The sequence below is a fragment of the Miniopterus schreibersii genome (assembly GCF_964146895.1).
Source record: "Miniopterus schreibersii genome assembly, chromosome: 12".
Taxonomy (NCBI): Eukaryota; Metazoa; Chordata; class Mammalia; order Chiroptera; family Miniopteridae; genus Miniopterus; species Miniopterus schreibersii.
Genome location: NC_138112.1, coordinates 69165521 through 69179855, shown reverse-complemented (window position 1 = coordinate 69179855; position 14335 = coordinate 69165521). Strand labels below are relative to the sequence as shown.

Below are 14335 nucleotides of genomic sequence, written 5' to 3'. Positions count from 1 at the left end.
TTGGCGGCTTCGTCAGAGAACCTGGCGCCCTGGTTATCATAGTTATACCTTGGTCCCAGCCACAGTGATAGGTCTTTCTTCTGGATCTGGAGCATTTTGGTAGAAAAGGAGTGGAAAGGTGACAAATGACTTAGTTTGGGACGTTAGGTTTGGGAGCCCTTTGTAGATCATAGGCCAGATGTCAAGTCAACCGTTCCGCTGGCAAGCTAGAAATAGTTTTTACATTTTCAAATGGCAGAAAAAAAATCAAAAGAAGAATATTATTTTATGATGTGTGGACCTTGAGCCTCAAATACTTGCTAGCTGGCCCTTTATAGAAAATGTTGGCAGACCCTGCCATAGACAATACCATTAGCAGGTGGGTTGCACACATATTTTCCCCAACCTGCCCTTTAACTTTGTGGGTTTTTTCCTACCAAAGTTTTACAATTTTTATGTCTCTCTTTTCCTTTATGGCTTTTTGGTTTTCTGCTTTCTTAGTAAAGATCTCCTCAGCCTAAGCTTATGTAAATATTCCAATAAATTTTCTGTTATTAATTTAATTTCTTTACATTTAAATTTAGATCTCTCATCTACCTGGAATTAATTTCCTTTATGATACAAGGGACGATTTAGTTTTTTCTTCCAGACAAATAGCCCACATATCAGTTACACTTAGTAAGTAAAACACTGAACTGTCATCTTTTCATATATGAAGTCTCCATAAATACTTGAGTGTATTTCTGGATTTTTAAATTCTGTTCTACTGATTTATTTGCTGCCTTTTCTGTGTCAATATACTAATGTTTTGATTAAAGTAGTATATCAAATAGGTTTTATATCTGAAACATACAGCCAAATCTCAGAATCACAGTGGCGTGGACAGAATAGAAGTTTATTTCTCTGTCAGATAAAATAATTCCAGATCTTAGCAGCCGGGACTGATCACCTTCATCTGAGACTGGGTCCTTCCATCTTTTCTGCTCCACTGTCCTCGACTTAGCCTTAAGGTCACCTCTGAGTCCACAGTGGCCTCTGGAATTTCAGCCATTGCATTCATATTTCGAGTAAGAGGAAAGGGGGTAAGAGAGGCTTTTCCAAATCTTTGCCTGTTCCTCTTTGAATCATTCTGGAAATCCTCCCCAACAACTTTTAGATTCAGTACATTGCCCGTGATAGGAATTAGGCAGGCAAATTGCTTTCCTCATGTGGTAGAGCGGCTGAAAGGTTAGTGATTAAGCAGAACCCCTGAGCGCGGTCGTACAGGCTGCTGGCTGAGCAAGGGTGCTTGGCCAAACGGGTAGGGATAGGGTGCTGACATCAAGCCCACGCCTGCTGGCCAAGCCCTGCAGCCTGCCGGGAAGCTGTATCTCCGGGGGTGGAGATGGGGTGGGGGGGAATCTTTCTAACTTGCACAAAGCAACCATTCACTCTCGGAGCTGGGTGCCAGGGAGCTGCTTCTGCCTGGAGGGGGCACCTTTCTCAAGTTCACTCAAGGTGGTGTATGGGTTATGTGGCCCTGGATTATGGTCAGCTACCTTCAATGTTGTTTTTTTGTTGTTGTTTTTTAATTTTAATTTTTAATATATCTTTATTGATTTCAGAGAGAGGAAGGGAGAGGGAGAGCGAGAGATAGAAATATCAATGATGAGAGAGTCATTGATCGGCTGCCTCCTGCACGCCCTGCTGGGGACCGAGCCCGCAACCCGGGCATGTGCCCTGACTGGGAATCGAACCTCGATCGTAGGTCGACGTTCAACCGCTGAGCCACGCGGGCCGGCCCCCCCTTGCATGTTTTAATAGAATTAAGTACTCTCTACTGTGGGAATTTAGGAAGAAAAGGGGACTTGTTTCTTCGGGCAGTACTGTGTACAAAAGGAAAAAAGTGGAAATGACATCAGTCGTGCTTTCCCTCACTTTCGCAGCCCTGTTCTCCACGTGGACGGTTCTTAGCATCTAGACATTCTTTCAGTTGTGGTGTTAACTGTCCTTCCAGAACCAGGGTGGAAACAGCGCTAGTTTTTGCTGTTTATCTTGTCCTTATAGGCGACATGGTGGGAGCTGAGTGGGTCTCTATGGATCATGTGAACATGCAAGATGGACCCTGCTTCTCTCTTTAGCACTCACTGAAGGGAAAGCCAAGGGTGTGGGTTTCTCTCTCTCTCTCTCCCTTTCTCTCTAAAAATCAATTTTAAAACCTTTTTTAAAAAAATGTATTGCATGTGGTACGGCTTTCTGATAAAGAACACTATCTCGTTTGGCATGTTGAATGAAAAATTATTACAAGTTTGCTGATTGGATTTACTTTCAAACATTGAAACTTTTGCTTCAAATGGACATTAAGGAATCTGTCAGTTCTTAGTTTTTACCTGTTTACATCAAGTTAGGCAAAAGTTTGGGAAGAGAATAAACTGTCAACATTAAGGTAAAACAAAGTGACTACACAGAAATTTTTGTTATGTGTCATCGGTTTCTCTGAATAGTGATGTATCTGCAACAAGCAAGCATTTACCCCTAAATGCCTGAGTTCCTGGGGTGGCTCTGCAACCCAAGCTGGGCTCTCCCCACTCACTGTGTGCAGACAAGCCCAGCTTCCTAATTGGAGAGGCCCAGTGCAAAATGAAAATGCAGGTCTCCCTGTTCAAAATGATTAAGAATTTCAGGATGGTAGCAGCGCATTGAACAAAATGTGGGGCCCTGCTGAGCGTAGGGTCCGGTGCGTGAAGCCGGGTGTTCACAGCCATTCCCGGCTAATGGCAGAGGGGCCCTTTGCTTGAAGCCAGCACTGGGCCAGGACCACATGAGCTGGCTGCCCTCCGCTTCACTTGGGCTTCTCAGCTGCTCCATTTCTGCTCCATGGGTCTATATTAAAACCTCACCAAGTCCTGAGACCCACCGCTGGCCTAGGGGAGCGGAAGGGTGTGCCAGAAAACGCCCTGCCTGGGGAACCAGGAGACTGGGCTGGGTTCTCTCTCCAGGTAGGGCTGGGTGTGGACTATGACAACTGACCTTGGTCTGCCCCTGAGTGCCTGCTGAAGAGAGAAGTGGCCCTGGGGCCTGCCAGCTGATGAAAGTCTGTCCCGAAGAGATAACAATGGTAGCATTATTTAAGCTGTGGTTTTGGTGGGGTTTTTCCTTATTTTTTTAAATTTTGTGTAGTCATCCTTTCTTACTCAGAACTGCTCTAGACTTCCATCTAAAAGTAGTAGGAAATCACCCCAGAAAAGTCATATTCTTCATACATTTCCTTATTTTTTAAAAGTAATCAAGATTCATTGCAAGAGGCGTTCCCTTGCAAATGAAGGAGGTTTTATGCCTGGGGCTTCTTCAACAATTGGACACTAATATCCCAGCGGTGATGATCGTGTGCTCAGAGATGACTGGAGAGGAAGTTTCTAGAGCAGGGTGATGGTGGAGATGTTCTAGATCTGGGCTGCCCATACCATACAGTAGCTGCTAGCCACATGTGGCCAGTGAGCCCTGGTATGTGGCTAGTGAAACTAAGGAACTGACTTTTAAATGTTACTTAAATTAATTTCAATTGCAATCTCAGTAACCACAGGTGGCCAATAGCAGTCGCATTGAACAGTACAGACTAAATCTAGATTCCAGATTCAGAACACTGTAACCCCAAACAACTTTAAAATATTTGTCAAAACCCAAATAATGTTAGAAAGTGGATCGAGTAGTTGTTGGCAGGTGTTGTTATGAAGGGGAGGTCAGGGAGTGCTCCCTGAGAGGTGACTCCGAAAGTCAATCTTACTGTATGACCAGGCCCCACAGCCCTCTGCTTTCAACTTCACTGATCTGCTGAGAGCTGTGAGTCGGGAACAATTCAGAAGGAGAGCTCAGGTACGGGATTGCTGAGAGAGGCTACATCTGCGGGAGGGACTGAGGCTCGCTGCATGCAGGCCAGGGGCAGCTTCCAGGGCAGTTTCACCCAAGCTCTGTTCCAAGGGCTAAGCTGCTGAAAGACAGACCTTGGCGAAACGGCAGGTTGCGGTGTTTCCTGCCCAAACTATGACAGTCCTACTTCTTTCCTAGATTGTGCTTTTCCTTGGACTGTAGGGAACTGAGCATTTATCTTATTTGATTCCCTTACAACTCCAGGAGGAAGGGGTTAGACAAGGAAACTGCCCAAGGCCCCCCAATGGGCCAGCATTTGAATCCCTCATGAATCTAATCTGAATTTTGGTGAAGGTCAAGGTCAGGCGTGCAGGCACACATCCAACATCTGGGCTGGAAACGGATCTGAGGTCAGAAGGTCGCTGTGCCATACCAGGGAGCCACCCCTCTGTATGTCTTCTGCAAAGTGGTATTGTTAGGGACGCGACAATGGGTAGAGGTCCCTCTTCGCTGCCCGAGATCAGCCTCATCATTTATTCACCCACTATGTACTGAGCGGTACCATCTGTGAGGCCCACTGCAGGGGCAAGAAGGCTCTGGCACGGAGACATTTGCCCTCGAAGTGTCACACAGGGGAGAGAGCTCTGATCCCATAAGGCAGGAGAGAGCAAAGCTCTTACATGGAGCACGGTGAGTTCTCCAAGCCCCCCAAGGGCAAGTGGGCGGGGCTGTTTCAGGGGCACCCCGGGACAGAAATGTCACCTTAACCCTGCAAAGATGCAGTTTTCAGGGGGAACAAGAATGAACAGAGAGGTTTTAAGGGGCAGAGTCGGAGATAGGAAAGGAAAAGTCCCTCCTTCGGTCCCTGGGCATGGCTTCTCCTGACTTTCTGTACGTTTGTGACATCAGTGGCTACTGGTCTTGTTCCTCCCTGGCTTGCAGGCGGCTCTTTGACATGGGCTGGCAGAGCCACCAGGGTCCTTGGCCAATCTCGTCCCCGGTCAGCACCAGGAAGCCTGGACACCAGCCAAGGTGCTGCCAGTACGTGCTGGGCTCTGACACCTTAGATGGTCTCCATGAGGGGAGAAGCCCCCAGCTGCTGAAGAGAAATGCCTTCACTCCTCCCTCCTGCGCCCTTCTCTGAAAGGCCTTTGGCTCTGTGGAAATTAAGAGGCACACAAAAAATGACACAGAAAGTAGAAGGGAGGCGGTGAGGGGCAGGGGATACGGGCCTAACGTTCAAGGGTGTGTTTGTGCCACGCACAAGACATGTCTCCACTGTCCCCAAAACTGAGGGTCTTCATTGAGCCCACTGTTGCTGAGAAATGCTTCTAGAAGCCTCTGGCACTTATTTTAGAAACACTGTTATGGGCAATGCTGTCAGCTAGCTCAGTCACCTCTAAGGAAACCCACGAGAGAAATGTCTGTAGTGCTACTTGCTAAGAGAGCTCCACTTTCCCCAAGGAACTGGGAAGAAAAAGTCATTGACGGGGTCCCCTGTTCTGTTGGCCGGAAGCTGAGTCACCCCCACCCCTCCGCCAGGCTTTGCACCGGCTCACCTCCCCGCTCCTGCTCTGCGGCTGGCTCTCATTTCTATTGCACCATTCGTCGGGTCTGTCCTGTGAAAGCGAGGCCTCCCCGATGGAGGAGGTAGGCCTGGCAGTGCCCTGCTCTCACTCAGCCGCCACGTTTCAGCAGCAGCCACAGGACACTCTGCCCCTGTGTTGTTTCGTGGACATCACAGCCTGTTTGGTCACCCCCACCTGGCTGTGCCCAGAGGCCCCTCACCTCCTCTCCATCATCTCAATGGTCTCCACCAGGGGTGTGTTGCGGGTCTCAGCCAGGAAGCAGACAGCCAGCCCGGCCAGGATGGAGGTGGCCCCAAAGGCCACAGGCGGCAGGATGGCACTGAACTCCCCGACTGCGGTGACCAGGGGCGCAGCCAGACCCCCGAGGCGGGCGTTGATCGAGACGAAGCCCATCCCCATCTGCCTGTCCGAGGAGTATGGACAGGTCAGTGGCCGTGGCCTGGACCCCCAGAGGGCAGGGAATGCCAGGGGGGCAGAGCAGAAAGGTGAGACCTGCCTCAGCAAGCCCAGAAGGTGTCAACCTGGAGTGCCAGGGGCTTCCAGTTTGGGGCAGGAGCTCCTCTGCCTCCCCCTACAGACCCACCTGATCTCTGTGGGGTACAGCTCTCCCGTGAACAAGTACACGCAGATGAAGGAGCTGGCCAGGCAGCCTTTGCCCAGCGCTGCCTGGGCCGTGCGCAGGGTTTGCATATCTGCGGGGCGGATAGAGCTGTGGGAGGGTGGCTCAGAGCCCAAAGGGAGCAGGGAGCAGGGATAGTGGGGGAGGGGGCATGGGAGGGGGGGGAATGGGGGAGGAGACAGGGAGGCTTAGGGTGAGTGGTGGGCACAGCCGAGGAGGGCAGGCGGCCCAGAACCTAGAGGGGGTGAACCGGGGTTTCCACCACCTCATGTCCCCCACCTGGGACCCAGAGTCCCCACACTGCCCTTCTCTGACCTCTGCTTCCTTCTTCCCTTATTTGCATCTGTCACCAAGCCCTGCTGGGACGCCAGAACAAGCTTTGGAGTTAGGATTGGGTTCAAACCCCAGCTCTGACCCAGATAGGTGACGTTGGACACTGTTGCTTGACCTCTCTGAGCCTCCCAGTCCCCCTCATCTATAAAATGAGGAAAACACCAGCACCTGCTCACAGGCTGGTCATTCAGTTGACATGATGTCATGAGTGCAAGGTGCTCAGCGCTCACTAATGTCTGCTGTTACTACCGTTATTAATATGCGTGTCATGCTGCTGGTTTTAAACAGCACAGCCCCCGCCCTGGCCAGTCTTGCTCAGTGGTTAGAGCGTCGGCCCGCAGACTGGAGGGTCCTGAGTTCGATTCTGGCCAAGGGCACGTGCCTCAGTTTGCAGGCTCCATCCCCTGCCCCAGTCGGTGTGTGAGCAGGAGGCAACCAATCGATGAGTCTCTCTCACATCCATGTTTCTATCTCTCTGTCTCCCTTTCACTCTCTCTCAAAAGCGATGGAAAAAACATCCTTGGTGAGGATTAAAAAAAATAAAAAGAAAAATGAAAAAGAGCACAGCCCCAGTGTCCATGTCCAACATGAGGCAACGGGCAGGGAAATCACGGCATGTCCTTGGGTGGCAGCTCCAGCTGCACTGCAACTGGGAGGGGACATTTTATCAAACACCCACCCCTGGGCCCTGCCCATCTCTATTATACCAAAGCCTCCTGGGGCTAGGCTCAAGTTTGGGTAATTTTTTTAAAGTCCCCAGGACAGTCTAATCTGAAGCCAGGGTTGAAAAACACCAAGCTAGATGGAACATTATATAGCAATATAAAATCAGGGTCATGAAACATTCGTACTAACATGGAAAAGCATGTTTGTGTTAAAACATGGAAAAGCATATTTCAATGTAACAAAAATGAGAAAAAGGGTACATTATATATGATACACACACGTACACATGTGTAGTAATCCTTTTTATATTATTGTGTGCACATATATGTATATAATAGCATCTTGATTATATAAAATACGGAATCAATAAATAGTAGAAAAGATTGGAAGAAATTTGTCAAAATACCAATAGTAATAATCTACCCATTTCATAGGGAGGAACTGAAGCACAGAGAAGTCAGACAACCTCCCCAAGGCCGTGGTTGTCACAGCGAGCCCTTGGCTTAGCACACACTCTGGACTGTGATACTCAACCCTGGCTTCTTGCTGGAATCACTGGACAGTTTTTTAAATCCTAAGGGTTGGGTCCCACTCCTGAGACTAACTGCACTGGCCTGGAGCCCCTGGGCACTGGGAGTTTTCAAAGGTCTCCAGGTGGCAATAGTTACAGGCAGGTTTGCAAATCACTGTTCCAGGGCCAGCAGCTGAGGTTCAAACTTGAACTTCTCAGCCCCTGAAACGCTGCCTGGCCAGGCTCCAGGCGGCCACACACCAGCCGGCACTTTGGTTGACTTTATGCATCAGCCTAACATCCCTGCCCAGATGGTAAGTGCTTTGAGGGCATTTACCATGACGCATGATACTGGGCACCGAGTGCTTAATAAAACCCTACTGATCGACAGTCATTTTCTTTCCAGATCCAGAAGAATGTCCCTCAACCTGGTTCCCTTGTATTTGTTGCCCACCAGACCCCAGACCCCGGAGACTCCTAGGCAGTAATGCAGAAGCCGTGGCTCACCTTCTGGCACAAATATGTTGGCAATCACCACAAGCCCAGCCAGGATGAGGAAGGAGGCCACTGTGGCTCGGCGGCCCACGTGAACCATGGTGGTGGTGGCCACCAGCATGGCCGGGATGTCTATGACCCCGAACAGGACCTGTACCAGGTAGACGCTGAGCCCAAACTTCTGCAGGTCCATGGCCAGGCCGTAGTAAGCCATGGAGTTGGAGAACCTGGGAGAGGCGGCAGAGCAGTCAGTCCTGCTTGGGAAGGTCCAGAGTGCGGCACAATCCCACATTTCCAGCACACAGGGGACAGCCCCAAACTCAAATAAGAGAACAAGCTCTTTCCCTGAATACTTCTGGGGGCCAGGTGTGGGTTCACCTGTCAACTTTTAGTCCTTAGGGGCCTTAGGGGCAGGTGCATAAGTAGGAAACAGGCACAGGAGGCTGGTCTACCTGAGCCCAGCTGGCTACCACTAAAGACAGTGCCCGGGTCTGCTCCAGAGCACAGGGAGTGTGTAGCCTGCAGTCCATGCTTCAGAAATATCAGCTCCTATTATTTTAATGTCCAGGACATCCGGTCAAGCAAATGGAATTTAAAAAAAAGCCCCTTCCCTTGGGATTCTCTAGCTTCTAGTCTGTGCTAACAGCTAGGGGGTTGCCTTTGTGTTTGTATCCACTTCACATCTTCATGCCTATCTGTGTACCTGTTAGGAAGGAATTTCTTTCTGTTTACCTGGCAATCTCTATTAACCGTCTTTTAAAACGCACCCAAATGTCGCCCCCTGCATGAAGCCCTCAACAGCCCCAATCAGGAGAACTGTGACTGGGACACTTGTCATACCTTATGGAAATTATTGTTTTCCTGTCTCCTTCTGGACCCATGAGTGCTTTTCCAGAGTGGGACACGTCCCAGAATCCCTTGGAGAGCCGCAAGGTCATATCAGAATGAGACATGGTGCATTCCGAGACAAGCTACCAGATGCTTCCAGTATGTGCCCCCACCCAGGTGAGACCCACTGCCCAGATGCGGAGTCCCTAGGTCAGCATGGATGTCTCATCCATGGCCACATCTTAGCACCCAGCAGAGGGCCAGAGGACCCTGGAGAAAGGGTTCAGAGCAGGATTAAATTCACTAGGCTCACCTGCTCATTGTATTAAGTGGATTTAAGAATTAGTGAGTGGGGACAAAAGTTGTATCTGTACCTTGGGTCAAAGTCTTGGGCATGAGCCCGTCACCTACCAGACCACCATGAGACAGCAGGTGACCTTGCGGATGGCCAGGGTTCGGAAGAGGTCCAAGACCGAGTTGGAGGTGCGGGCACTTGTAAACTCACTCTGGATGTAGGAGCTCACCACCTGGGCAAAGAAAGCTCAGTCAGGGGAAGAGAGGGATCTGAGACCCTACTTCCCTGCTGGGGATCCCTTCATCCAGGAGAGGAGGGCCACAGTCGGTTTTCTCAAAAGCAAAAGTGAGACATTAAGTAAGATCATGTATGTAAAGTCCTTAGCAGAGTGCCTAGCATGGGGCTCAATAAATGGTACTTATTTATAATAAATGGCATCTTATCATAATTAGCATATGTAATAAATGGTACTTTTATTAATTCTTCAATAATTTTACTTTATGATCTCTGCTTTAATATTTTCATTTTATTATTTTATTTACATTTTGGCTGGATGTCAGTGTGAATGGGGTTGTTTCCCCATTGCACAGACAGAGTCTGATGAACAGAGCAGCTGACATTTCTACCCCAATCACACAGCCACTCGCTGGTTCAACACCTCTGCCTCACAGGAACTCTCCCCGCTGTTCAGTCCCAGCCTCTTCACCTGGATGGCGGGTGAGCCCGGGATCTGCTAAACCCCAGCACATCTCGAGGCCGCCAGCAAGGCTGAACCTGTCCCTGCCCTCCTTCCGCCCACCCGCCTACCTCCTGGGTCAGCCTTTCCCCTTCCTCCCTCCTGCCGTTCAGCGCCGCCACCTTCCGCAGGTTCTGCACCGCCAGCTGGGACCTGCCGTGGAGGAGGAGCCACCGGGATGACTCTGGCAGCCACCTGGGACCAAGAGAACATCGAGACTGACCCAGGCTGAGTGGAACTCACTCCATTCCCCAAACCCAAACACACCGTTGCTTGCCCTCTTTCAGACCTTAACGAAGGTGAAACATCCTGCCATCTGCAGAATCGGGAAGACTGGGGGACATGCCAGCTTCCCTTTTTTGCAACACATCAGACAGGGAATCACTGAGGGCACTTAGAGACTACTTGGGAACTGGGACTTGGACAGATCCGGTTTTGAATCTGGATCTGATCCCTGTGTGTGGCCTTGAATAAATCATGGACCCTCCCTTGACTGTGTCTCAGGTCCCTTCCTATAAAGTGCCAGGAGGTGGTCGTGAGACACAATGGAGTTCATAAAGGCAAAAGCACTCAGATTTTTCTGGAACCCCATGCTAAGGTCAAGGATTTTTCCAGGGCTTCCCCATAGCCACACACATACTTGGGAGCCTGTGGCCCCACGAGCCCCACCCTCCTTTGTATCCCTACCACTCATAGCGAATCCCAGTCACTGCACACCCCCAGCCTCCTAGAGGGACAGGTCGGCCACACAGGTGCACCCTCCCCCACCCATTCTGCTCAGGACGCACCAAGAATAGAGGGAAAAGATGAGGAAAGGAACAGAGACGGCGAACTGCAGCCACCGCCAGGGGCGGATCAGGTAGGCCACACCGGCCAGGATGAGCTGGCCCAGGGTGAAGGAGAACCCCAGCAGGACGCCTGCCACGGTCCGGCCCCGGGTGGGCATCCACTCCACAACTGCGGGAAAACACAGCAGGCTCAGAGGACTCTCCACCCAGGGGCAGTTCTCCCACCCCCTCTGTAGTGACTGTGGTCCCTTGAGGTTAATTATCTCAGAGACCCCCAGAGGCACAGAGAAAGGACCCCTGACCTCACTCCTTACACTCAGGGAAATTCCAGATGGACCAAAGACCCAAATTAAACAACAAAACCACAAACGTATCAGAAGACATTGTGATAGGGTGTTTTTTTAAATCTTCGAGTCAGGAAAGGCTTTTCTAAGAATGTCATGAAACCTCGAAGCAATAAACTTGACTTCATAAAAATAAGAAGCGTCTGCATTTAAAAAAAAACAAAAAAACACACCTTATCATAAGTAATGTCATAAAAACAGAAAAGACAAAGAAAAAAATGTAACTCAACAGATAAAGGGTGAATTTCCCTGAAATTGGAAAAGTTCTCACAAATCAATAGAAAACCAACCAACTAACCAACGAAACAAACAGATGTAAACAGCTGATAGAAAAGAAAATATCATGATTCTTAATTACCTGGTTTCTTTGTAAATAGCGAAGCTTGGAAACAACCTAAGTGTGCATCCCAAGAGGCTGGTAAGTAAGTCACAACACCCTCTTACGAGGCAGCCACAACAAACTGATGTGGAGCCCCCACCTGTGCAGCCCGGGTGAACCCCACCCTTTTTGGATTCACATCATCTCAGGGTTGCCTGCAGCCCTGGGGACCGCTGTGTCTCACCTCACTTCTGTGTCCCCACACTGAGAGCCTGGCACACAGTAGGTGTTTAGTAAGTAGTGGTTGTTGACTGATTCACACAGAAAATAAAAGCAACCCCTTCAGCTTACTGATGGCAAGTCACACCCCAGGGCCCACGGCTCGCTGCTGGTGGGGCCCCACTGAGGGCCCAGGCCTGTCATGACCCCGCTGGGAGGTTCTGAGCCGAGGTCACGGGGTGAGAAACCCACACAAGGAAACAGGTACAATTGACGATGGGGCTGCCCTGCCACCTTCCACGACCCCCCTCCCAGCCCCTCCTCGGCTGGACTCACCCAGAGAGAGGGAGTTGAGGATGATGCCCGAGAAGGTCATGCCCATCAGGAACCGGAAGACGCAGTAGGCACTGAAGGAGCTGAAGTACGCTGCGGCCGCCCCCGACACTGCCAGCTGCAGGTAAGACCAGACCAGCGGGCCCTTGCGGCCCAGCCTGAGCCGGCCGTGGGCACAGCGTTAGGGTCCCCCACAGGGATTGTCAAAGGAGGGTGAGACAAAGCTCTCCTGCCCCACTGCCACCCGAAGCCACCCCTCCATGGCAGAACCACTCATCCTCTGGGCTTCTCTCTAGGGGGACCGCAGCCTATCGTTGGGGCCTTATAGCCGGTTCTGACTCATCCCTACAGTGGGACAGCAGGACAGCAGGGGGGGCCGGAAGCACTTTCTGAAGGAACACGCGCCCTGAGGGGAGGAAAAGCCAGGCGCGGAACCAGGCGTGGCTGTGGCCGGGGAGGAAGAGCGGGACGCAGCGTATACACGCCTTTGCTGGCGCTGCATGAAATGTCTCTAGTGAGGTACATGCGAACCAAGCCGCCCCCAGAAGCTACTGGAGGCGGGTAGCAGTGGGAGACGGACGCTTCCCTGCAAACTCTCATGCCTTCTGGAATTTTGAATAACGTGAACGTCTTATATGATTATTAATCTGCAAACACATGAATAAACATTAATAAAGAAAAATGAATGAAGAGGCTGGGGGGGTTGCAGCCTGGGCTGGTTGGCTGTGACCTCGGCCCCAAAAGCTCACCTGTCCGCAAGGCTGCCAAACACAGCGGCGCCCACCAGCACCCCAGCCATGTAGATGGACTGAGCCAGGTCGCGGAGGGTGCGGGCTTCACACACCAGATTCCACTGCAGGGGAGAGAGGGACACTTCAGCCTGGGCCTCGGGCAGCAGCTCCCCACGCCACCCCGGCCCCACGGACCTCCGTCACGATGGTGGATGGGAAAACGCTGTGGTCATAGACCCAGCCGTCCTTGCAGCTCTCTGTGGCTGCCCCATGCACTGAGGTGTTGGGGCTCAAGAGAGCCCACTGAGGCTCCGTGAAGCGCCGGCATTGCTCGGGAGCCCCAAGCTGGTCCAAGGGTATGGTGGCCCTCAGCCAGGCCTCGGAGTCGTTGGTGGTGCCTGCGGTATGTTCGGCAGGGCCAAGGCAATGGTGGCGGGGCACGGCAGCCGTGAAGTTCTGCAGGAAGTTGTGGCAGGCCAGCAGGCTGCAGGGCAGCAGCAGCAGGGCTGTGTAGACGAGCTGGAAGCGGCCCACACCGCCCAGGGCATCCAGCAGGTCTGTGAAGGCCATGGCCTCAGGCCTGACCGGAGGCCCAGCCTTCAGGGGCCTTATGTAAAGGGACTGGGAAGGGGCCCGGGAGGTAGAAGAACACGCCCAGGGTTAGGACCGCAGATGCTGTGTCTGGCAGCTCAGAGGGGTCTAATTACACCTCACAGGAGGCCTCAGGTGTCCCCATGTCTACAGGGCTCCCCGCCCTCCAGACCCTTTCTCCTAGATTGTTCAATCTCTCACCCCCCTTAGAAAAGCAAGTGTCCCAGAGGGCTCACAGCCCTTGCCCAGATCTGCAGGCCCAGCTGCCCTGCTTGCCTGCTGCCCTCACCGGAGGACTCCTTTCTTTTGAATGGGGTTTTGTGGGGGGTAGGGCCCCCAGATCATCCAGCCCCAAGATGTTCCAACCCTCTCACCAAAAAAACTCCATACAGAGAACTCAGAGGACGGGACCAGTGCACCCGCCTCCCATACCCCCTTACATCCAGCAACCTGGCCCTCTCACAACCAGCAAGGCTCCCAGGCAGCAATGGGCCAACCCTCTTTACTGAGGACATCAAGGCCAGCAGGACCAGGACCAGGGACTTGCAAAGGCCAGACACAGGCTCAGGATGGCCCACTCCAGGCCCTGTGCCAGCCTGTGGTGGGCAGAGTCAAGGCAGTCTGCCACTCAGGGCGCCACCTGGGGCTCACAGCAGCCGAAGGCACCTCCCACCCCCCCGCGCCTGGGCTCCATCAGCCTTTGCCCTGCACACGCTGTCCTAGTTTGTGGCTCCCACTTCACCCCCACCATCCCAACTCCTCCTCTACCCCCACCTCTACCCACTCTTATCTCTAGTAAGAAAAGCCAGGATTCCAGAGGGGCTGAGCAGCTTACATAAGATAAGCTGCAGGTGTCTGGGGCACAGGGCACCCCCCACCCAGGAGGACCTGAAGGAGACTCTGTGCTCTGGGGAGCTCTCTGGGGGGTCAAGATTGTGCTAAGTAGGGGTTTTGGTTTCAGCCAGAGTCTCATAAGCAGGAGTGTGCAGGGAAGGCAGGGGTCAGGCCTCTAGGGCTGCCAGGAGGGTGTGGAGGACCAGCAGGGCCACACTGCTAGGGTCCCAGGTGGCCCTGCAGGCCAAGGCAGCAGTTTGGGGCAGAAACACACTCCAG

The 14335-nt window shown here is 52.0% G+C and overlaps 1 protein-coding gene across 1 annotated transcript; it reads right to left on the bottom strand.

The window, feature by feature from the left end:
• Window positions 1–4888: 4888 nt before the first annotated feature.
• LOC308564783 (solute carrier family 22 member 20-like) lies at window positions 4889–13201 on the bottom strand (the record flags this gene model as incomplete). The annotated part of the gene is given in 11 exon segments (XM_081153470.1): window positions 4889–4982; window positions 5614–5912; window positions 5915–5971; window positions 5973–6106; window positions 8051–8265; window positions 9278–9393; window positions 9969–10092; window positions 10686–10854; window positions 11904–12058; window positions 12650–12753; window positions 12827–13201. Coding segments are annotated over 11 exon segments (1842 nt in total).
• Window positions 13202–14335: the final 1134 nt, after the last annotated feature.